The 24,816-nt window shown below is 38.4% G+C and overlaps 1 protein-coding gene across 1 annotated transcript in view; it reads left to right on the forward strand.

The window, feature by feature from the left end:
- The first annotated feature begins 2,484 nt into the window (after positions 1-2,484).
- Positions 2,485-24,816, forward strand: part of SPTA1 (spectrin alpha, erythrocytic 1) — an 80,083-nt gene continuing 57,751 nt past the window's right edge. Inside the window, exons 1-15 of the mRNA XM_040230165.1 lie at positions 2,485-2,721; positions 3,804-3,929; positions 5,670-5,810; positions 6,822-6,968; positions 8,781-8,914; positions 9,751-9,895; positions 11,476-11,630; positions 12,607-12,742; positions 12,843-12,944; positions 14,668-14,805; positions 15,690-15,800; positions 17,399-17,476; positions 17,608-17,763; positions 19,338-19,542; positions 20,941-21,122. Coding sequence (XP_040086099.1) covers positions 2,485-2,721; positions 3,804-3,929; positions 5,670-5,810; positions 6,822-6,968; positions 8,781-8,914; positions 9,751-9,895; positions 11,476-11,630; positions 12,607-12,742; positions 12,843-12,944; positions 14,668-14,805; positions 15,690-15,800; positions 17,399-17,476; positions 17,608-17,763; positions 19,338-19,542; positions 20,941-21,122 — 2,193 coding nt within the window. The remainder of the gene's footprint in view (positions 2,722-3,803; positions 3,930-5,669; positions 5,811-6,821; positions 6,969-8,780; positions 8,915-9,750; positions 9,896-11,475; positions 11,631-12,606; positions 12,743-12,842; positions 12,945-14,667; positions 14,806-15,689; positions 15,801-17,398; positions 17,477-17,607; positions 17,764-19,337; positions 19,543-20,940; positions 21,123-24,816) is intronic.

Genomic DNA, 24,816 nt, shown 5'->3' on the forward strand with positions numbered 1-24,816 from the left:
TGTCAAATGTTGTTCTTTAGTCACTCAGTCGCATCTGACTCTTTGAGATCCCATATACTGCAACACACCAGGCCTCCCTGTCCTTCACTATGTCCCAGAGTTTGCTCAAACTCATGTCCATTGAGTCAATGATGCTAGCCCACCATCTCATCCTCTGTTGCCCCCTTCTCTTCTTACCCTCAATCTTTTCCATCATCAAGGTCTTTTCCAGTGAGTCATCTCTTCGCATCAGGTGGCCAGATTATTGGAGCTTTAGCTTCAGAATCAGTCCTTCAAATGAATATTCAGTGTTGATTTCCTTTGGATTGACTGGTTTGATCTCCTTGCAGTTTAAGGGACTCTCAGGAGTCTTCTCTAGCATCACAGGTTGAAAATATCAATTTTTCAGCACTCAGCCTTCATTATGGTCCAACTCTCATATCTGTACATGACTACTGGGAAAGCAAGCAAACAAACATAGCTTTGACTATACAGACCTTTGTTGACAAAGTGATGAGGTATCCTAATTTTTGTTTCACAAAATGCTAATAAGCAAGCATGTATCTTACTTCTTTTGGGTTTTTAAAAATCTGATTTAGCCTTACCCTTAATCATTTAAATAAAAGGAACAATCTGTGAGACCAGGAATAAAAATTTCTCCCTATTTTAACAAAGTCTTTACAGCAAGAATTAGGATGTCTTGTTGCTTAAAGACTGTTAAAAATCTGCAGCTGAGTTTTAATGGAGTTGGTAATTTGTATTTTTGAGAGTCAGGTTGGAACAAGAACCTATGTATGCCTTGAGTTCTTGTAATTCTGTACAGAGTATGAAGAATGGGCAACCCAGAATTCCTTCCTGATTTATAATTCTCAGAAGTAAAATTTAAAGCTAATTGAAGAAACAAAACATAATCTTAACATTGCCCTATGTTACATCTATAACAGTTTTTTTTTTCTAAGTTTTCATCTAAGAATTTTGCTTTCTTTTTTTTTATATAAAGTCCTGTTGAAGACCTTTGAGAACCACAGTCCCCTCAAAGCGCTGAGTCACCCAGCATCTGTGAGAGTTAGCAGCTGCCTCAGCTCAGTCTGTCTCCTGAAGATAGATTGTAGTTGGCGGGATTCTGGCCTAAGCAAGAGGCTTTTTTCTTTTTTTTTTTTTGTCTTGCCACATATGTAACGTTTCTCTCATCTCTATCTAAGTTAGACTAAACAATTACATGTGAATTGTTTCTCTTTCTTTCTCTCTCTCTTTTGGACAAATTTTATTTTGGCAGGTTCTTGACCTTTAGGAAAAGCATAACACTTTGCAAAGGAAACCGTGAGTATAGAATTCTTTATCGGACAATTTGTCACCAATATAATTAAGAAAGCTGTCTCCTTTGAACTTTCTGTGCTATCTTTGACAGGATCAGCAAGAATTGTTTCTTGATTCTTAAGAAGTAAAGAAGCTTAATTTTAATTCTCTTTTTTATGAATGTATCACTTTAAACTGACCTTGAGCTTGTGGCTATACAGCACCAAAATCCAGCAATGACATGTTTACACAGGTTCAGGTGGAGAACAACCTGATAACTTGGAGCAAAATAACACATGAGAAATGTTTGAGTCTCCATAGAAGGATTTAATTCTGTAACCGAACTAGTAAAGGCCACCCACAGAATAACAATTATGTATAGAAGGAGACTAAAGTCTAAATCTTATATTGAATGTTTCACCGAGGTAAACTAGGAAAAACTGTGCTTATATCCAGATAAATGAAGGTGTATCCTATGGAGATTTTGCTGGATGTTGTCACAAATAAATTGGATCCCACTATTATTGGAAAATAATATGTGATTTTATTGGATAATACAATGTTTTACATTGCAAAAGTCAGTTACCAAGATGCTAATAATTTGAAATTTGTGGTAGATTGTAAATGTGCTAAATTTTTTATTTGTATTGTTTATGAATAAAGAAAATAATAAAGTAAATAATGTATTAGTTTTATTTTTACATAAATTTTTTTGGACTTTGGGGCATATCATTTGTCAAAATTAATTGCAAGCTATTTTTATTTATTCATTAAATTAGGTTTGTCATGATCAGTACATGTTAACACCTTTTAAGCTTTTGAAAGCAGTAAAATTGTATTTCTTTTTATGCATCCAAAAATGTGATTTTGCTAATTTAAACTTGTTTTCAATTGTCTAATAATGCATGTTATAGAACTTTATTGTTAATTAAGTTTATTAACATGGGCAGATATTTATGTGAAAAGTTGGAAAAGTATTCTGAATGACCAAGAATTATTAGGCTAAGTTGTAGCTGCATTATATACATGTACTACAGCCTTTCTAAAAAGAGACTTTTATGGGTATAAAGATATCTGAACCTAAGTCCAACATGAGTAAATGCCTTGAGACATTTAAAAAGACAGAATATTAGAGACAGAGGAAAAAACAACAACAGTATACTGGAGACTTGAGAGCCAGCATTAAGTAAACTTTTTAACTTCCAGGCTATGGAGAGTGATGGGCCAAAGGTGCTGGAAACAGCAGAAGAGATCCAGGAGAGGCGTCAGGAGGTGTTGACTCGGTACCAGAGGTTCAAGGAACGGGTTGCTGAGAGGGGTCAGAAACTTGAAGATTCTTATCACTATCAGGTTTTCATACGAGATGCTGATGACCATGAGAAATGGATCATGGAGAAAATCAAGATGGCAAGCGATAAAAGCTATGAAGACCCAACGAACATACAGGTTCTTCAGTTTCACTGACTTCCCCAGAGGAGACTCTAAAGTCTCTAGGGAGGGAAACATTTTTATAATGTAGGTCTACATCTGGTAAACTCTAGAGGGATGCTGTAATAGAAGATTAGACTTTGGGAATGGCAATTCTGTCTCTAAATAGTCCATGTCTTCAACTCCTTAAGCCTCAATGTCTTATTTACACAGGAAACTCATTCTAGATAATACTTTATAAATGTAATATTGCTCTGAACTTAAACCATGGGCAAAACGCTGAGAATTCAAAGAATTTATGATGCACTATGAAAATTCAATATTTGTGACATTAAGGGTGGAATTGAAGTAAAGAGACATCCGTACTTCTGAACCAGCTTCTTTTTGCTCTCCTCAGAAAGATATGATTTAACCAGGGTTTTTTCCCAGTTGGCTGTTCATGACTCTTGTTAAGTCCAAATGAGAGATCTCAGATAGAGAGGTTTGGTAGAAGCTCCCCCTACTACTTGTATTACAGAATAAGGCATAGTCAGGATCAGAAGAAAGGCTTGTATGCCTAAAATGCACAATGGATATCAGAAAGGAAGCACCTAGAACAAGAACAAAGTGTTACCTACTAAATGGATCAATCTATATATGACAACAAGAGCATAATTCAGCATGCAAAAACTTCCCAGTTAAAATAAAAGTCACTGTTGTCATGATGATTTTCCTCATTATTCACTACTTTCAGTAGGATTTACTTCCTCTTCTTAAAAGGAACAATTCTGTGTTACATTATTGCATTTCCACAGAAGGCAATTAAGACTTTAACGTAATATTTATTGGAAATTTCCCAAAGGCAATAAGGACTGGAAAGACCTTCTTCTGTGGTCCAGGACATTGGGTCTGGGAATCTTTAGAAACCTATATGCATTGATTCTGCCACAACCACTTCTTTTAGAATAGGACTCTTCTAGCTATGGTCATAGGTTATCGTTTAATCTATGCTGGGAAACTGGTAGTTCTGCCTGCAAGAAAGCAGAGGAATAAAAGAACTCTTTTATGGTCCAGGAGACCAGGCTCCATGAAGTCATAAACACTGATTTCTAATCTTACAGGGGAAATATCAGAAGCATGAAGCCTTTGAAGCAGAGGTGCAAGCAAAATCAAGGGTCCTTCCTGATTTGGAAGAAACCAGGAAAACTCGATTTCCTGAGGGGCATTTTGCCCATGAGGACACCAAGGTAAATAAGGCTCTGTGAGAGATGCTTCTAATTGTTGATTATGTTATCAGAGTTTTCATTGATTACAACAGGTGTAAACCTTGATACAATTGACTTGGAACCATGGTTCTGCCTCTTATATTTTACTTGGATTGTGGAAGGAAAAAATGATGGGATATGCTAGTGTTCCTAGGAGTGGAGAGAAGAGCTATGGCACAAAGCTCTCATTGAATCACCTTCCTCCTTAAGCCATCACAGGAGGGATTGGCTCAAGATCAAACCCACCTCAATCCAGATGAATTGGCTATCCCAAATGTCCTTTCTGACTAATTCTTCTAAGCTCAGAGTCCTTGGTGCTTAAACTCTCTAAACAAGGGATACTCTTTCTTTGAATCTTCTCTGAAATCTTTCTCCCTTTGTCTATGATGCCTCTTTCTCCTCAGAGCTCACATGCTGTGACTACTATTGTAGTTCTCCAAACCCTTGAACCCTGAAGATCGAAGAGCACCACCACCATGGAATCCATTATTAATTTATCAGCTTTTTTTTTTTTTGAGTTAATTCATATATTCCTCTAAAATGTTTGGGTTGATAGAGTCAGGTCAGGTTCTTTTTGTATTAAGTGATTTTTTTTTTTTTACTGTTTAACTGCTTTTAAAATTGTCAAAAGAAATGTGTGTAACATATTTATAAGTTGGGGCTTATATTTCCATATCTAGCATACAAATTCTAGTTCCTTCTACTGTCAACAAAACATGGTCAGGTGATACAGACTTTAACAAGAATAAACCTTATTAGAAAGAAGATTCTGTAACAAGAATAACTCAGAATTTACCTGTTATTAAATAAAAATGATTTGGTAAAATCGCAGAAAAATCAGTCCCTTACATTAATTAAAATAGTTGAGAAATACCTGAAACATCTTCACATCTATCAGAATTTCTGAGATTATAGTAATCCTGTGGCACTGCAGGACCCATAGATAAATGTGATCTACGTGCTACATGTAACCTTAGAACCATGAAGTAGTTGGAAAATACAAGATTCTTGAAGACACAACATAAATTATACCTTTACTTTTACAATATATGTAAAACCTGGTCTTCTAAGCTAACCTGGCATTAGAGCCCTCAACTATATAGTCTCAAGTTCTGTTATTGCTTTGGTGATTCTATTTCCTTTGTAAGTCAGAAAAACTTGTAGCCCTTATCCCTTTTGACAAACAGTCCATGCTAACTTTTTCTGTGCCTTTGTCAGTACTTTGAACACCCTCTCTGTATCTTCTGCTTATCAAAATTCTATCTATCCCTCAAGGTCCAATTCAAATGCGCTCCTGTTTTTAAATGAATTTTTATTCTATCCTGTCTTATCATTTGTAACCATTTCATCCTCTAAGACACCCAAATGTTATTATTTATTTTTCTTTATGGAAGATCATATGATTTAATGGCTATTCCCATACATGCTCTGCTGCTGCTGCTGCTAAGTCGCTTCAGTCATGTCCGACTCTGTGTGACCCCATTGACGGCAGCCCACCAGGCTCCACCATCCCTGGGATTCTCCATGCAAGAACACTGGAGTGGGTTGCCATTTCCTTCTCTGATACATGCCTTATCCTCTTTTAAATATTTTCGAGCAATTAATGCACAAGTTAATGGGATGAGGGATTTTTATCTAGATCCCTCTCTGCACAGGTCTCTGAGTCTATAACTGCTGCTCCACAGCAGGTAATGTGCCTGAGTGGTTTTACTTCTCCCAAAGGACCTTCTGGAAGAACTGAACCGCCTGTGGGACCTGCTGCTAGAGCTGACCCGGGAGAAGGGTTCCCTGCTGCTGCGGGCCCTGAAGCTCCAACAGTACTTCCAGGAGTGTGCTGACATCTTGGAGTGGATTGGAGACAAGGTATAGCATCAAACAGCCTGTATATAGGATTTTCCACCCCTCTGGCCCAGACATCCCATAGCAATTTAATGCAGACTTCCCTGGTGGCTCAGGTGGTAAAAATCTGCCTGCAATGTGGCAGACCTGGGTTCCATCCCTAGGTTGGGGAGATCCCCTGGAGAAGGGGATGGCTACCACTCCAGTATTCTTGTCTGGAGAATTCCACGGACAGAGGAGCCTGGCAGGCTACAGTCCATGGGGTCACAAGAAGCAACATGCAACACAATTGAGCAACTTTCACTTTTTGTAAAGAAGTCAGGGTATCTGTTCCTGGGCTTAGTTCCTTGGAAGAACGAGGAATGTTAGCAAAGATTTAGAGGTATTCTGGAAGTAGGCAACATTATAGGAGGATAAGTCTAAATGCATGAATCTGAACATGAAGAAGGCAAGACATACCAAAAAAAATGTGTACTGAAAGATCAGCTAGGATTGCTCCCCTGCTACCTTCCATGAGCCTTCACTCCTTCCAGGTTTTCAGTCCTACTCTGGTTCCAACTGAGAGAATTGCCAGTTTTTTCCCTTAATCCTTTGTCTCTTAGTACCTATAACGAGAGAGGTTTCTATCTCCTATTACTTGAAGAATAACCCTAAGGTTAGGACTGAAAATTTATACAGGCAAGCATTCAGCACAATACTTTTGCAAATACTCAGGATGTTGAATCGAGTAGAACCAGGATGAATTTACTTCTCATGTTACAAACCACAAAAAGGTTCTTCCAGGGGCATTTTCTGACAATGTCCCTGGTCTTCCCAAAGAATTACCCCAAAGACCACTGTCCCCTGAGTCACAGTGCCACCTCAGGAAATATACCCTTTCTCTGACTCTTTCTTGAAGGGGTTCTCCCAGGTTCCACCAGTATCTCCTTCTGAGTTATCCTGGGAATGTAAATGTAAGCAAGGGTTTTGGGCATTTGAACTGCAGGAATCCCTAAATATTTGCTCTTGACCTAATAGACCTTTCTGTGTCTACAGGAGGCTCTGGTGACATCAGTGGAGCTGGGTGATGACTGGGAGCGCACAGAGGTTCTGCATAAGAAGTTTGAAGAGTTCCTAGCAGATCTGGCAGTTCGAAAGGAGAGAGTGAATGAAGTGAACCGATATGCCAATGAGTGTGCAGAGGTGAGGTGGGGAATAACAGAGCCAATCCAGGAAAAGGGTTCTGATCTTCAAGAAGATTGCCTGGCCATTTGTAGAAGGGACAAGAAAGAGATATAGGACATTGTGAGAAAACAGAGGTATGCCTGTCCCTGGAGTAACATGCCCAGAGTAGCTTTCTCTAATTTCTGAATTCATCCCTTGCCAGTCTACAGAAATAGAGGTGTGAGTGAGTGAGTGTACATGGGTTTATGTAAAGAAATTCAGTCTACAACGAGGTTACTCTTGCACTGTGCAGTACATAGATTTTTCATGTTTATGAAGCACCAGAGTAAAGTGACAAAGAATATAAAATAATCGTGGCTTCTCATAATACATATGATATAATTAAACAAATTTTTCTGTGCTCTGATGGGGAAGGAAAAAGAGGCAGATTTACCTTCACTTACTTAAGAAAGTGCTTAAATAAGCTTTTAATTTCTGAGCATACAAATACTCAGTGTGTGACTAAATACCCTTAACATATGTAAGAACTGGGAAGTCAGTCTGATTTTATATGTATGTGAAGGAATTGAACAGCAACTGCAATAGTTGGCTATCATGCTCTTCCATTTAAAGTTTTATTATCACTGCAGCTATATAATGGGAATGATATTTATGTGTAAATAGAATCAAGATTTCAGGAGTAAGAGGTACTAGAGTAGGGAAAATAAACTATTTCACAATTTCTTCCAGGCCTCATTTCCAACAGTCTCTAAATTTCACCCTCTAACATGACTGCATTTTTCTTATTGTGCAGATTTTTTTTTTTTTTTTTTTAGTAATCTGTTACTATCTACCAAACCACTACAAAACTGAACACAGAAAACATCTTATTTTTCCATGGTTAAGTGAGTCAGATTCACTGATTCAGCTGCTCAGCTGGGCCATTCTCCTGATCTCACCTGATATTCTTAAGTAACTGCAGTTACGCAGTGACTCAGTTGGTGTACAGGATCTAAAACAACCTTCCTCCCATGTCTAAGGATTTGGCAAGGATAGTGCAGGCTTTCTCCATATGCTCTCTCATCTTTCAGTAGATCATACTTTTTAATATGTTCCAAGAAGGTAAGAACGGAAGCTGAAAGACTTCTTGAGGCCTAAGTACTGGGGCTTATAAAATATTCTACTTGTAAAGAAGGAAGGAGAAGAAAATTCTGTCTGAAGAGGCTGCAAAATAGAAATGGAGATAGGAATAAACAGGGATAGGAGGGGTCGGGAGACCTGGTATATGGCAACTACTCAAAATTTCTAAGTATCAAAATGGGCTGATATTAGCTAGCTTTATCTGATAAACATAAATCTCATTGCTTCAGATAGTCTGCAAAACTGTATGAACTGCAAAATTAAATTTATCTGCATGTCTATCTACTTCTGGGAAGAGGGAAATAGCTCCAACTATATTCTCAAGGTGTCAGGGCCCCCAAAGAGCCAAAACTCACAGTTTTCGAGCTTTCAAAAATTAAGTCAGACCTCAAGAAAGGAATTTTCTCTTCCTTGGTTTCCAGGGTCTCGAGAGAAGCTAGCAGCCATCAACATGATGGAGTTCTGAAAATAATGAGGTTGGGCAACCTATGTTAGTAGACTGGTCTTGAGCTGTGGAAAGAAGATACAACTGGTAGTTTGGTTTTCTAGATTTTGGTGATGTGGATCAAGTAAAAGGGACCAGGGCTAAGGTGAAGTGCAGTATCTGGCTAAATGGCTATCCTCCGCTTCTGACAAAGTATGGGCCAGTGTGAAATAAGAAGTGTTTAAAAGTTTTTTCTGCATTAGTCCAACACTGACTTACTCCCACAGGAAAAGCATCCTGAGCTGCCCTCAATTGAGTCAAAGCAGAAGGAGGTGAATGCAGCCTGGGAGCGTCTCCATGGTCTGGCTCTCCAAAGACGGAAAATGCTGTCCAGTGCTGCAGACCTCCAGAGATTCAAAAGGTAGGAATCTGGCCACTGAATTGTAGGAAACTACAATAGCACCAGGCTGGGTATTTGGGTTAGCCTTTGTCTACTGTTAGCAATTAGTGGCCAATACCTTGAATCAAAAAAAATCATGGTCTTCCCTTTAAAACAACAAGGAACAGAGTAGTTAAAATTGTGATCCAGTCAATAGCCAAGAGTGTTAAATGGAGCTTAAAGTAATAAAATTAGCACTAGTGAATTAGTGATGGAAGATCTGCAGGGGCAAAAGCAGAAAGAGAACGGAGGGTGAGGTTGGGAAGAAGGACGTTTGTGAAGAGCTAACCCAGAAGTACATCTGGAGGCTCAGTTGACAGGATGCCCAGGTCTCTACATCTCAATGGAAACCATTAAGGTAGGAACTCTTTTTAAAAATCTTTGTGCATTTATTCTATTTTTGGTTGTACTGGGTCTTGGTTGTTGTGGGTGGGCTTTCTCTAGCTGAGGTGAGCCCGAGTTTACTCTTCAGTGTGGTGGGCGGGATTCTCATTGTGGTGGCTTCTCTTGTGAAACACAGACTGTAGGTGCATGAGCTTCAGTAGTTGTGGTGCCCGGGCCTAGCTGTCTCTGCATGTGGGATCTTCCCGGACCAGGGATTGAACCCATGTCCCCTGCATTGGTAGGTGAATTCTTAACCAATGGATCACCAGGGAAGCCCAAAACAGGAATTCTTTATGTTATCTTCACTAGTGTGTGGGAAGATAGGATAATTTCTGACAGGGTAAGTGGGTAAGTGAGGCTGGTACTTCTGGGTGCTGTTTGCCCTGGAATGCCTGCCTTCTTCCTTTGCTGGAGCTCATGGGGTTGTCTGGCAGGGATGTGACTGAAGCCATCCAGTGGATTAAGGAGAAGGAGGCTCAAGTCACGTCTGAGGACTATGGCAAAGACCTTGTGAGCTCTGAGGCACTGTTTCACAGTCACAAGACACTTGAGAGGAACCTTGCAGTCATGAATGACAAGGTAAGCCTGTGGGAGGAAGAGCTAACATCCTTGAGTTAAAAGAGCCATCGGACGTTCATCTTGTCTCCATAAGTAAGTGAAGCCGCTCAGTCGTGTCCAACTCTTTGTGATCCTATGGACTGTAGCCCACCAGGCTCCTCTGTCCATGGGATTTTCCAGGCAAGAGTACTGGAGTGGGTTGCCATTTCCATCTCCACTTGTCGCCATAGAACACAGTAAATTCATTATTTCAATGAAAGAGAAATTTTGTGCCACTTGAATATACCTCTTCATTCTAGTTTATAACTTGTACATGATTCTTGGATATCTAGCATTTTGTTTAAATTATTTTTATTTAAATACACATATATATTATATATATACACTTATGCTTTTTGTAATATATTTCATAATTTAAAACAAAATAGATAGCTTCATGAATGGTTTCCTGCCTAACCACACCTTCTCCTGTTGGAGATGAACCTTGTTTCTTTTTGTCCTTTACTCAGTAGAAAAGGGAGAAAATTTCTTCTTCTCCTTTTATAATAAACATAGACACTAAAACATTCTACTCAGCCCACCTTTGGGTTTTCTTCTGGAAGCTGAAAGACCTTGATTCCTGTACCTACAGTAGGCATAGTCACACTGGAACTTGGAGTAAGCCTATATTCTTGAATGCTTCCCATTCTTACTTCTTACCCTTACAACTTTAACCATAACTTAAACTAATTACTCATCAGCTTTTACAGTGGAGTGAGCCCACAAGAAGATCCCTAGTTACTATGCTTTAATCATAGTTCTATCCCTTGTTCCAGTTTCTGAAAAATATTTCACCAATCTACTTCTTTTTTTCCTTCCTCATTTTTCCCTTTTGGTCTTTTTTGTTTTCTAATTATGAGTGATACGATACCATGACTTAATGAATAATGATAATGGAATCTCATCTTAGACAACACCTGGTTATAATTCAGTATAGTGAAAGGACTAATGGTAACATGGAATTTTCCCTAGTAACCCTGCTCCTCAGGAATTGTGCTCACACTGGCCTGGCATTACTGGAATTTTCTTGGCAAAAAATTTTCCTCAGCAGAAATATCTCTCTGATTCCTATGGTAATATTTATGAAAACAGTATAGAGGGTAATGAAGGACAGATATATGTCTAAATATTGCCTCTGATAATGATTCATTGAATGACCTTGGGCAGATAAAATAATTAGCCTCTCAGTTTTCACATACAAGGAGAACAAGAATAGTTTCTGCCTCTCAGTCTTATTAAATGAAGACTATAAAACAAGAAAATGCATGTGACATGCTTAGCACAACAAGAGACAAAAAGCTGTCAGTAAATTATTATTGTTAATATAGTTACATGAATATATTAATATAGATATATCCATATAAATGCACTAACATGTTATTCTTGAGGATCAGAATACTTGGATTTCCCACTAAGTTTCTTTTTTTCATTTTTCTAAAATTATATAGTAAGTTTCAAATGTACAGCATTACCATTAGACATATGTATGTACTATAAAGTCACCATCTAGCACCATACCGTTGACCCACCTTCACACACTAGGTTTCTTTTTCATCCCAAAGGTGAAGGAGTTATGTGCCAAAGCAGACAAGTTGAAGCTTTCCCATCCTTCAGATGCAGCTGAAATCCAGCAGATGAAAGAGGACCTGGTCTCCAACTGGGAACATATTCGCAACTTGGCTACCAGCAGATATGAAAAGCTGCAGGCTTCTTATGGGTGAGAAAGCCTTCTTCTCTATTATGTTAACTACCTCTACAGGGTCAAAGTGCAATATTACAGAAATAAAAGAGTAAAAGGAATAAAATAATGAATGGCCCAGCCCTCCTGCCTGCTCAGTAGAGGCAAAAGAAATTTTAGTTTTCCAGAAGTCCTTTGCAGGATGATATAATCCTCAGAATGACATCTCCTTTCACCTATACCCTTTCTGTCTTCCTCTGTTTGTATAGTTGTAAGAAGCTATGAAGTGGCCCATGAAGCTAAAAAAGTAATTGAAGAAACATGTCAAAATCCTGGCCCTAGCTAAGGAATTGGAATTAATTTCCAAGCTGAAGAACAGAAAATAAATCTAGAATTGTTTCTTGAATGTAGGTCAGCTTATTAAAAAAAAAAAAAAAAAAAAAAAAAAAAACTTGAACATCATTTCTGTACTTAATTTTTATGATTAGTTGTTAAATCACCAGAAAATAGTTTTTATCATATTGATGTGGTTGATAATGAAATGGTGAAGCTTTGATTTTTTGAACAGGTAATTTTTTTGGTGACTTTTGTCTTCACTGATATGGTGAAGAGTGAATTAAAATACATGAGGGCTCTTAATCCTAACTCTAGCTGCCCCTTGTCATAAGGTGCTTCCTGTTGTTTATGTTATGTGATTATTTATTGGCCTCATAGTACTTTACTAAATAGTGCTTTACTTCAAGTGTTTCTGGAGTGTGACTGTAATGTTGGAGATGTCATGTCCAAGTGCTTCATCACACAAAGACTCATTCACCCTAGGAATTATACAATCTAGAGTGAAGGATTTATAGCCAGCATTGCTAAAGGAATAGGGAAGTACATCAGAGGAATGAAGGGGTAGGTTTAATGCAAAAAGCATGTTGTACATCTTAGCCCAACCCAACTCTGACTGTTTGTTCAATGTCCATTTGCATCTGGTTCCTCCTTTCTATCTTTTCCTTTACCTTTTCCCCAGGTACCAGCGGTTCTTATCCGACTATGATGAGCTCTTAGGTTGGATGGAGGAAAAGACTGCTCTGATCAATGCTGATGAGCTGCCCAAAGATGTGACTGGTGGGGAAGCCCTACTGGACAGGCATCAGCAGCATAAGGTAGAGAGGAAGGCCTCCCCAGTAGGAGGAAGAGGGAGGTGACAACAATACCAGAAGATTTCTTGCTTCATTTTAACACTTTTTTGTCTTGTGGTCACAGCATGAGATTGACTCTTATGATGACCGATTTCAATCTGCTGATGAGACTGGTCGAGCCCTGCTGGATGCCAATCATGAAGCCTCTGATGAAGTTCTGGAAAAGGTAATCCAGTTTAACAGAATTTGTGAAATTTTGATACATAACCTCCACTTAATCTCTTACTGATTGGCAATCTCTGAATGGAAAAAGGACAGAAGACATATAAATATCTTAACATAGATCCAGACTTCACATTGCTTCCTTCATATGTTGCTTTGGCTAGAGTGAGGCTTTTGGAATTCTCAGAACTTGATGTGTGCTTCCTCCTCTCTGAGACGTTAGTCGATCTAACTAATTTCATCACTTGAAAGTGAAAGCATTAGTTGCTCAGTCGTGTCTAACTCTTTGTGACCCCATGGACTGTAGCCTGCCAGGCTCCTCTATCCATGTAATTCTCCAGGCAAGAATACTGGAGTGGGTAGCCATTCCCTTCTTCAGGAGATCTTCCCGACCTGGGGATTGAAACCAGGTCTCCTACAGTTCAGGCAGATTCTTCACCATTTGAGCCAAGAAACCTCCTGCCATCTTGCCTTGTCACATGTGCTCTGCTGTGTCACTTTCCCATGCTAGTCTCTAGACGGTGAATTCTTTGAGGACTGCTCTTTATTCATCTTTGGGTTCCCTAAGGTACCTACTATGGTTCCTGGTAATGGCTCCTTTTCTTCTCTCCTCTGTACAACCTCAAATCAGACTGATTTTCCTATATCTGTGTTTCTGAAATCTTCATTAAGCAACAGGAAAGCTTTACACACTGCCATCATCATAATCTTCTAGATTCCAAAGGCTCACCTAGACCTCCTGATCCCTGAAACATTTTCCTCTAGTCACAGAGTCATAGGAATTTCTGAGATGATAATTGAAATAAGATTTACAGGTTCTCTGCATCTCATTAGCTTCCAAGCACAGCCACCAGCACTATATGATGAAGACTGAGATCTCTATATTTTCAACTCATCATCAAGAACCCTATGGGAGAATTATAATATGAATTTTTATTTTTAACAATTTTCTGCCAAAGGAAGAATGGAACTCTAAAACCTTGAAATGTACCTGTTATCCTGAATTCTGAGAATTTGTACCATCTTTCTGATGGAATTAACACAGCAGTTTTAATAAGCTGGGGTTTCTCGGACAGATGCTTGGGCAGAAACAAAGGCTTTCATGAGTTTGAGAATGTCCCTTTTTCCTTGATGGTTCTCATTTTCATTTGAAATAGAATGCAGACTTCTCAATCTGATCACTTAAATGCCCTGTGAACTTGAATTTCATGAAATGTCCACCTTTTTTAGACACTGAAGTTTTCTCTGGAGCACTTGGTATAATCCAATGATAACCTGGAATAATTACTTACTTGTGGTATTATGTCTTCCTACAATCCTGATCTCCACCTCTCTACCCTTTAAATCTTGGTTTGATACAATAGTTTCTATACTTTTACTCCCTGTGTCTTTGAATCAATTAACCTTTTCTTCTTTATTTATACATGGTAAGTGTGGTATACCTCTATTATGGTATTTCTCCCATTTTTTCTATACTATAGGGATTTACTTAGTTGTAGTGATGGACAGGGAGGCCTGGTGTGCTGCAATTCATGGGGTCACAAAGAGTCGGACACGACTGAGAGACTGAGCTGAACTGAACTGAGGAGCCTTAAAAGAAAACCCTGTTTTTCTATTCATTTTTTTTTTCCTTCAAAGGGCCTTGCGTTTATTAGATGCTCAGTGACCGTAGGATAAAATAAATTCACTTAATATCTTCCTGGTCTTTTACCTCTTCCTTTCCATAGATGTCAGTACTTACCTACAACTGGGCGGCTCTGCTGGAGCTGTGGGAGAAGCGTCGGCAGCAGTATGAGCAGTGCTTGAACCTGCACCTCTTCTACCGTGACAGTGAGCAAGTAGACAGTTGGATGAGCAGACAAGAGGTAACAGGGGCTCAGCATGTGTCCAGAAGCCATTTCTCCTGCTCCTCCTCCACTACTATCAGTATCCTCACCACCACTTCAGTTCACGTGGGAACTAGAGGGGGAGCCACAAGGAAGAGAAAAGATCGACCCTCTCTGTAAGGCTCTTGAAATTCCCTCATGGACAAATGCACAGTAAAAACATATAAATACAAAACACAGAGTTTTTAACCTTCTCTGAACATGCGGCAAAATTAATATCCAATTGTTAAGGGATCGGCAAAAGAAAAATGTGATGAGTCAGGCAGGACTAACCAGAGATTTTCTAGTGAAGGTGAGTGGTCCTCTTGAGGATCTGAGAACACTGAGTCATGCTTAGATTGGTTGGTTCACACACTGAGATGAAGGTGATGAATTTGGATGAGAAGGTTGGGAAGGGAATTCTGAAGCTGAGGTTCTGCTCTTTGAGGTTAATCTCTATCTCCTCTCCTGCTGCTGCTGCTGCTAAGTCACTTTAGTCGTGTCCGACTCTGTGCGACCCTGTAGATGGCAGCCCACCAGGCTCCACTGTCCCTGGGATTCTCCAGGCAAGAACACTGGAGTGGGTTGCCATTTCCTTCTCCAGTGCATTAAAGTGAAAAGTGAAAGCATTAGTTGCTCAGTCGTGTCTAACTCTTTGCGACCCCATGGACTGCAGCCTACCAGGCTCCTCTGTCCATGGGATTTTCCAGGCAAGAGTACGGAGTGGGTTGACATTGCCTTCTCCTCTCCTACCTTGTCTTAATTCCCATCTTGCTTTTCCATCCCCCTCACCTCCTTTCTTATTCCTTTTCTCAGAGATATTCCAAAAGGAATGATTCTCACTGGTGAGGCACAGCTGGGATGTATCTTTCTGTCTTCTACAGGCCTTCCTGGAAAACGAGGACCTCGGAAATTCCTTGGGCAGTGTAGAAGCCCTTCGTCAGAAGCATGATGACTTTGAGGAAGCTTTTACTGCCCAGGAGGAGAAGATCACAGTAAGAAATGGGCCTTGGTTTGCGCACTGGCTTCATTTTTTTTTTTTTAATCTTTAATTGGAGGATCATTGCTTTACAATGTTGTGCTGGTTTCTGCCTTACAACAATGCGAATCAGCCATATATATATTCCCTCCCTCTTGAACCTCCTTCACACCCCCCACCCAATCCCACACCTCTAGATTGTCACAGAGCACCAGGTTGAGCTCCCTGTGTTACACACATCTCATAGATTACCAATCTTTAGAATCACTCATAATTATCAGATATGAGAGTTGTTTTAAAAAGAGAAAACAGCCAGAAAAATAATTATACCATTTTTATCAATACATTTCTTATTCCACAAAGCATATTTAGAAAGTATTTATTTTTAAATTTTTTTCAGAATTAGGTAAATTTATTTTTTTAATTAATTTAATGGTAGGATAGTTCCTTTAAAATATTGTGATTTTTTTTAGAAAGTTTTTAAAAAGTTTGAGTAATTTATATTCTCTGACACAGTGCCTGATTGTCTTATTTTTTTCTGCAGTAAATAGAAACTATGGGATCCATCTCCAATAAGAATCATAATTTAAAAGTTTGAATATATTATTTACATTTTTTAGTCTTTTCCTCTCCAGTAATATCTCCATTTAGCTTTCTTTAGTAATATCTAGATATCTAGGTAATATCTAGTTTTTCCTGTATATCTTCATCTATACATTTTGCATTTAATGCTGCTATAATTTTCTTGTGAACCTTAAGTTACAGTGTCCCAGAAACTTGTCAATACATAAGCAAATCTCAGAGAAGTGTAAGGGAGACTTTATTTGTCCAATGCATATATACTATATGTCTTTGGCTATCTCCTAGGACTGTGCTGGGTTAGCCAAAACTTGCAGATGTGCATGTATACCACCAGCAACAACAATAACCACAAAACTCCAAATTTTTCTTGTTAATCTTAGGTCAATTCAGAGCTTGTTATGGTCCCTTCCCAGGTCGTATGCTTATTAGGTTGCTTTTCATTGGTAAAAGATAACAATGTAAAATAAGTTATTGTTCATTAAACACTGTTTGTAATTTCACATCATTTTCCTATTCCCAATCAATTAATTCATCCTGAGCAATTTTGAGAGTTTATGAATGAGTCAAAATTCACATGTATAATTTGACTCCATTACCCATATAGCTAGAGATAAGAATTATTAAAAAGTACATATGGTATATGATGGATGGATGAATGAATAGATAGATAGATAGATAGATAGATAGATAGATAGATAGATAAAGACTGGCCATTGAACAAGGCTGTATCAACAATGCTTCTTAAAAATTTAAAAATAGGTCAAATATTCACCTCATAGTGAAAACAGGATTCGTTCACTGTAACCTAGATTAAGAAGAAACTACTGTGGCATAGAGAAAATAATTAACCTCTCTGAGATTTATATTTTGAAATACAATTCATAACAGAAATCAGAAGTAGGACCCAGCTCTTCTGACCCTGAATCTTATCCTCTTCCCACATTGTCATGCTTCCTCTTTAAACAGCTAGCTAAACTGTGGCCACTTACTCAGTGCCAATGAGAGAAAACCTTTTTTTTTTTTTTCCCCCAGACCATAGACAAGACTGCAACCAAACTGATTGATGATAATCATTATGATTCAGAGAACATCGCTGCTATCCGGGATAAAGTATGTGCATCTGCCTGCCTGTGTACCTGGGTCAGGGAAAATGTTGGAGCATTGTTAACCATGGTAGGCAGTAGATCTCAGGCATCCATATTTTATTTTTCTGACAGTGAGTTTGTTTATGTTTTTTGTAGCTGTTGGCCCGACGGGATGATCTACGAAAAAGGGCTGCCACTAGACGCAGCTTGCTGGAGGATTCATTCCTTCTGCAGCAACTGTATCAGGACTCAGATGACCTAAAGAACTGGATCAACAAAAAGAAAAAGTTGGCAGATGATGAAGATTACAAGGTAGGCAGGGTTGCAGACCCTGGACATACTCATTGGTACTTAATTTCATGAAACTAGAATCTTGGACCTGAAAAGACAGTATCGTTCAGCTGGTGAGCCTCATTTTATAGATGGAGAGACAGAGTCTCAGAGAAGGGCAATGATTCCTCCAGGACTGTACTTGTAATTTCCAATTTTCCAATATCCTGTTGCCCATCACCCCTTTTCCATGGCACAATTTCCAGCGGTCCTTAACAGAGCAGGGGAAAGCAGGGATTCTCCTTATTTAGCTGCATATCCCCCTTTCTGCTGCCCTATGCACCCTTATAGTAGGTAAATGTTGGGTCTAGTCATTCATTCAGGCTTCCAGGAACTCAGAATTAACCTAATGGTTGGATACAATATAGACTTACTGCTTTGTAGCTGGAAAGGAACAATTCCTTATTTTACAGATAAAGAAACCAGGATCTGAATTGTGTGGTGAGTTGCCCAAGGTTAACCGATTATTTACATCTGTTTAACAAGCGACTTAGCAGCAGCAGCAACAGCAGCAACATAGAGTTAGACACATGAATTCTCTTGGAGGAACGTAAACACTGGGCTTGAATTCACTCCCTGTCCTGTTTTAGTTTGTATGACTTTGAAAAATTCCTGAATTATCTTTGAGTCACACATACATTTTTTTTTTATTTTGATATTGTATAAAACACATATTTTTCATTCACAATATAAATTATCAATAGGCTTCCCTTATGGCACTATGGTAAAGAATCTGCCTGCCAATGTGGGAGATGGAAAGAGAAGTGGGTTGGATCCCTGTGTTGGGAAGATCCCCTGGAATAGGAAGTGGCAACCTTCTCCAGTATTCCTGCCTGGAAAATCCCATGGACAGAGGGGCCTAGCTGGCTACAGTCCATGGGATCACAGAGTCGAACATGACTGAGTGACTGAGCATGATAAACTGTTAAACTGCTTTGCACACACACACACATACAGTCACAAATTTTTGCATTTACAGTCAGGACTGGAATCAGTCTCCTGATTTCTAGTCCAATATCTATTCACTGTATTTACTTTCTAAATATCATTTAGTCTTAAATGTACACCTCTGATGCTCTTGTTCTAATATTCTTTTGATAGAACTTTGAGCATCTAATTTGTAACTTTCATTCTGTAAAACTCAGCACTATGTGCTTGGGTTCTCTAGAGGAGTTATGGTTCCAGTGTATGTAGGGTAAACAGGTCTTCTCTGCTAAAGGCAGAAATGGAAAATAATCTCCATCTTTCATGCCAGCTGTGAATGATTGATAATCCTTACATATGGTGCCATATTTAAAGTGATCTTCAGATCATATCCAGACTCAGTAGAAATAAGTTCAGGGGGTGATTAGCCATGTCTGCCATTTGTATGAAAGGAGTGGTTGGTCATAGTTTCCTGAGAATCCTCTGGCTCTATACTTGGACTAGAACAGTTCTTCCTTATATCCTCTTCTTAGTTCACTCAGATTTATAGCGAAAAAAAAATCCTGTCTTCAAAATATCTGCCCCTCATTTTTCAAGGAATTGTTTCTTTCATTGTTTTCATTTTCTCTCAGGAAACACTGAACTTGAAGAGCCAGGTTCAAAAGCAGAAAGTCTTTGAAGAAGAATTGGCAGCTAATAAGATCCAGCTTAATAATATACAGAAAACTGGCCAGGAGATGATTGACAGCAATCATTATGCCTCCGACAAGGTGGCTGATCGTTTGAGGGAAGTTGAAAGCCTCTGGACTGAACTGCAGGAGGCTACAGAGCAGAAAGGTTAGAAGCAGAGTTTTTTTAAGAAATGAATTCCTAAATTCTGAAACCCACTTTCATCTTTACCACCTTGAATTTACCTGGTGGCCTCTGTGAGAAGGGAGGGATGTTACTCATTTGCTTCCCTGTGTCTTCCTCCATTGGTCAAGAAATTTATAAAATCTAACCTAAACTTATCACACACAATTATTATATATTAACACAATTCTTCTATATATTAACACAATTCTTTTCTTCAGATATGTAGGTCTTTTCAACTGAAATTATATTTGTTTTCTTTTCACTTTTCTCCCTCTTTTTTCTTCCTGTTGAATAAATATTCAGATACTGTGATTTCAATATTGACTATCATCTAAAATGAGTGTCCATAAATTCAATTATACATCTTTTTGTTCTATAAATGAAGCAATGTATTCTGACTCACGTTATTTACTTAGGCATTAAAATATGGTTGGGGCCACATGTGATGTTCCCATGATATTTTATTCTTGTGAAAAGGCTGGATGGCTTGCTTTTTTCACCTATCTGGGCATATTCAGGTTCTATTGTAAGCTCTTAAAAAATTCCCATGTCTGCTTGACTAGCCTCTACTTAAATTTAACTTCACCTCTTACTTTGGAAAACAAATCAATCATCATAATTAACACAAATAATGATGCTTTTTCTGTCAATAGTCCATTAGTTATAAACATTATCTGTAGACATGCCTCTGTCCTGGTTATAGAAAAGATACATCATACTGATTTTGTTGGATATCCTGATTTTTGGTTTAGGAAAAAAAATCAACTTGACTGTAGCAAGAAGTTGCTGTTACTTCATGTCCTAGTAATTGTTTCACAGAAATAATGCATATGATTGCTATAAGATCATATGATAAAGAATTTAGCTGAGGACAGTGGATAATCAAGATATTTTCTGGAAGAGAAACTTGTAGGGTGTGGTTTGTGATAAAGAACAGGCACTAAGGCAGAGGTGGCTGATGGCTAGCAAAGTTCTGAGGAAGATATTTAGGAAAAGATACTTCAAAATTTCAAACTGAGCTAACCCCAAGTTTTATTCTTTTCTTGGAAAATGACATGTTTATGCTTAAATCCCTTTGAAAGGGAGGTCTCAATAGAATAACAAGTGACAAGATAGTTAAAAATCTAACATAGGCCCATACCTCAACAAGAAATGAACATATTGTTTATATCTGTTTTGATAATTACTATCTTCAAAAGCAAATCCTATCTGAATTCTACAAATTAATGGTAATTTCTTATGTAATCACATGTTAGACAGTTGTATTTTTCCCATTGGACTATCCAAACATTATATTATTCCTTAAGTTGGTATAACTTGTAATAGCATATAATGAAGATTAGTTGTGATACCTGTCTTATACTTGATGTCTTTTCCTAGGGATCCAGTTGTATGAAGCAAATAAGCAGCTGCAATTTGAAAATAATGCAGAAGACCTGATGCAATGGCTGGATGAAGTGGAATGGCAGGCTAAATCTCAGGATTATGGGAAAGGCCTAGCAGATGTACAGAATCTGCTCAGGAAACATGGCCTCCTGGAGTCTGCTGTGGCTACTCGTCAGGTTTGTTGCTAGCTCTTTAACCAATTGTGAGCCAAGTTACCTACATACATTCTGAGCACATTCATCAAAATTATTATTTTTAAAAAAGAGTGAGACAGAACAGGAAGCTGTTAGGTATTTAGAATAGGAAAAAGAAGTCCAAAATGGAAGTGAAGAAAGACAAAGAACAGAAAAAGCCCATGAAAATAGAGCAAAAGAATATCTGCAGACCAGAGTGAGAAAGTCAGGTGAAACAAACACGCCCCTTTCTTGGCTAGCCCAATTTGCATAGGGCAGGCTCACTGGGGAGAAGACAAAAAGTATAAAAAGAGGAAGCCAAGATGGATTGAGGCCTCTCCTTTGGTGTCAGCCTGCCCTCAAGCCTCAAGGGTGTACTATCCTCTTCTTGCCAAATAAAACTGAGCTGTAAGCAAGCTGTAACACTGGTCTACCATTTTAAATCTTTGCTCCCACGAGATAGAACTGAAGAAATTTACACACTCCCCCAACATATCTGGTGCCATGACTTGGATGATATACTGGTAGAGTGTGTAATTTTCTCGGTTCTGTCTCGCAGCAGCAAAGATTTGAAATGGTGCCCCAGTGTGACAGCTTGGTTACAGTTGTTTTATTCGGCAAGCAGAAGAGAGTACACCCTTGAGGCATGAGGGTGGGCCAACCCCAAAGGAGAGACCTAAATCCTTCTTGGCTTCCTCTTTTTATATATTTTGTCTCCTCCCCACTGAGCCTGCCCTGTGCAAATTGGGCTAGCCAAGAAGGGCGTGTGTCTGTTTCACCTGAGGTTCTCACTCCGGTCCACAGATTTTCTTTTGTTTCATTTTCATGGGTTTTGTCTTTTCTTTGTTTTTCTTCACTGCCATTTTGGTCTCCTTTTTCCTATTCTAATTACCCAACAAAGCCAAAGGTAAAAATTCAGAACCTTTAGTTGGTCAACTATTTATTTCCAGTATCTCCTTTTTCCAGCTATTCTTCTTGGTGCCTGGTGTCTTTTGTCAGAACCCCATGGCTGATATAGACTTTATTGACTCTTCTAAATATGATGCTGTACTCTCAATCCAGAAACCTGGATTTTATATAGCCTTATCACTTAGTAGTTCTGTGGTGTATCTTTTTCACGTGTTTGCACCTCTGTTTACTTGCCTATAAACTAAAAGTTTGGATAAAATGTGTCTTTTTATTCTGGCATCCTACAATTCAAAACTTGAAATATTTTTAGTAGTACCATTTTTTTTTTTCCTTAAGAAAATTGAAACACAGAGAAATGAAGTGACTTCTCCAATGTCACATAGAAAATTAACAGCAGGGCCAGGATTATGAAACAGATGTCTAGGCTGTTGGTTTCAAAGTTACCCACTGAAATAACATCAGAATATTTTTTTAAAATATAAAATTATTTATTTTAATTGGAGACTAATTACTTTACAATTTCATATTGGTTTTGCCGTACATCAACATGAATCCCCCATGGGTGTACATGTGTTCCCATCCTGAACCCCCCTCCCATCTCCCTCCCTGTACAATTTTGTATTGGTTTTGCCATACATCAACATGAATCCCCCACGGGTGTACACATGTTCCCCATCCTGAACCCCCCTCCCATCTCCCTCCCTGTACCATCTCTCTGGGTCATCCCAGTGTACCAGCCCCAAGCATCCTGTATCCTGCATTGAACCTGGATTGGTGATTCATTTAACATATGATATTATACATGTTTCAGTGCCATTCCCCCAAATCTTCCCACCCTCTTCCTCTCCCACAGAGTCCAAAAGACTGTTCTATACATCTGTGTCTCTTTTGTTGTCTCGTATACAGGGTTATTGTTATCATCTTTGTAAATTCCATATATATGCGTTAGTATACTGTATTGGTGTTTTTCTTTCTGCCATACTTCACCCTGTATAATAGGCTCAAGTTTCATCCACCTCACTAGAACTGATTCAAATGTATTCTTTTTAATGGCTGAGTAATACTCCATTGTGTATATGTACCACAGCTTTCTTATCCATTCATCTGCTGATGGACATCTAGGTTGCTTCCATGTCCTGGTTATTAAAAACAGTGCTGTGATGAACATTGGGGTACACGTGACTCTTTCAATTCTGGTTTCCTCAGTGTGTATGCCCAGTAGTGGGATTGCTGGGTCATAAGGCAGTTCTATTTCCAGTTTTTTTTTAAAGGAATCTCCACACTGTTCTCCATAGTGGCTATACTAGTTTGTATTCCCACCAACAGTGTAAGAGGGTTCCCTTTTCTCCACACCCTCTCCAGCATTTATTGCTTGTAGACTTTTGGATCGTAGCCATTCTGACTGGTGTGAAATGGTACCTCTTTGTGGTTTTGATTTGCATTTCTCTGAAAATGAGTGATGTTGAGCATCTTTTCATGTTTTTTTTAGTCATCTGTATGTCTTCTTTGGAGAAATGTCTGGTTAGTTCTTTGGCCCATTTTTTGATTAGGTCGTTTATTTTTCTGGAATTGAGCTGCAGGTGTTGCTTGCATATTTTGGGGATTAGTTCTTTGTCAGTTCCTTTATTTGCCTTTATTTTCTCCCATTCAGAAGGCTGTCTTTTCATCTTGCTTAGAGTTTCCTTTGTTGTGCAGAAGCTTTTAATTTTAATTAGGTCCCATTTGTTTATTTTTGCTTTTTTTTCCAAATTTTTTTTTTTTTTTTGGGGGGGTGCATAGAGGATCCTGCTGTGATTTATGTCAGAGAGTGTTTTGCCCATGTCTTCCTCTAGGAGTTATATAGTTTCTGGTCTTACGTTTAGATCTTTAATTAATTTCTAGTTTATTTTTGTGTATGGTGTTAGAAAGTGTTCTAGTTTCATTCTTTTACAAGTGATTGACCAGTTTTCCCAGCACCACTTGTTAAAGAGATTGTCTTTTCTCCATTGTATATTCTTGCCTCCTTTGTCAAAAATAAGGTGTCCATAGGTGTGTGGATTTATCTCTGGGCTTTCTATTTTGTTCCATTGATCTAGATTTCTGTCTTTGAGCCAGTACCATACTGTCTTGATGACTGTGGCTTTGTAGTAGAGCCTGAAGTCAAGCAGGTTGATTCCTCCAGTTCCATTCTTTCTCAAGATAGCTTTGGCTATTTGAGATTTTTGTACTTCCATACAAATTGTGAAATTATTTGTTCAAGCTCTGTGAAAAATACTGTTGGTAGCTTGATAGGGATTGCATTGAATCTATAGATTGCTTTGGGCAGTATACTCATTTTCACTATATTGATTCTTTTGATCCATGAACATGGTATATTTCTTCATCTATTAGTGTCCTCTTTGATTTCTTTCACCAGTGTTTTATAGTTTTCTATATATAGGTCTTTTGTTTCTTTAGGTAGATATATTCCTAAGTATTTTATTCTTTTCATTGCAATGGTGAATAGAATTGTTTCCTTAATTTCTCTTTTTATTTTCTCATTATTAGTGTATAGGAATACAAGGGATTTCTGTGTGTTGATTTTATATCTTGCAATTTTACTATATTCATTGATTATTTCTAGTAATTTTCTGGTGGAGTCTTTAGGGTTTTTTATGTAGAGGATCATGTCATCTGCAAACAGTGAGAATTTTACTTCTTCTTTTCCAGTTTGGATTCCTTTTATTTCTTTTTCTGCTCTGATTGCTGTGGCCAAGACTTCCAAAACTATGTTGAACAGTAGTGCTGAAAGTGGGCACCCTTGTCTTGT

This window comes from Oryx dammah, unplaced genomic scaffold (assembly GCF_014754425.2).
Source record: "Oryx dammah isolate SB20612 unplaced genomic scaffold, SCBI_Odam_1.1 HiC_scaffold_28, whole genome shotgun sequence".
In the NCBI taxonomy this organism is placed as follows: domain Eukaryota; kingdom Metazoa; phylum Chordata; class Mammalia; order Artiodactyla; family Bovidae; genus Oryx; species Oryx dammah.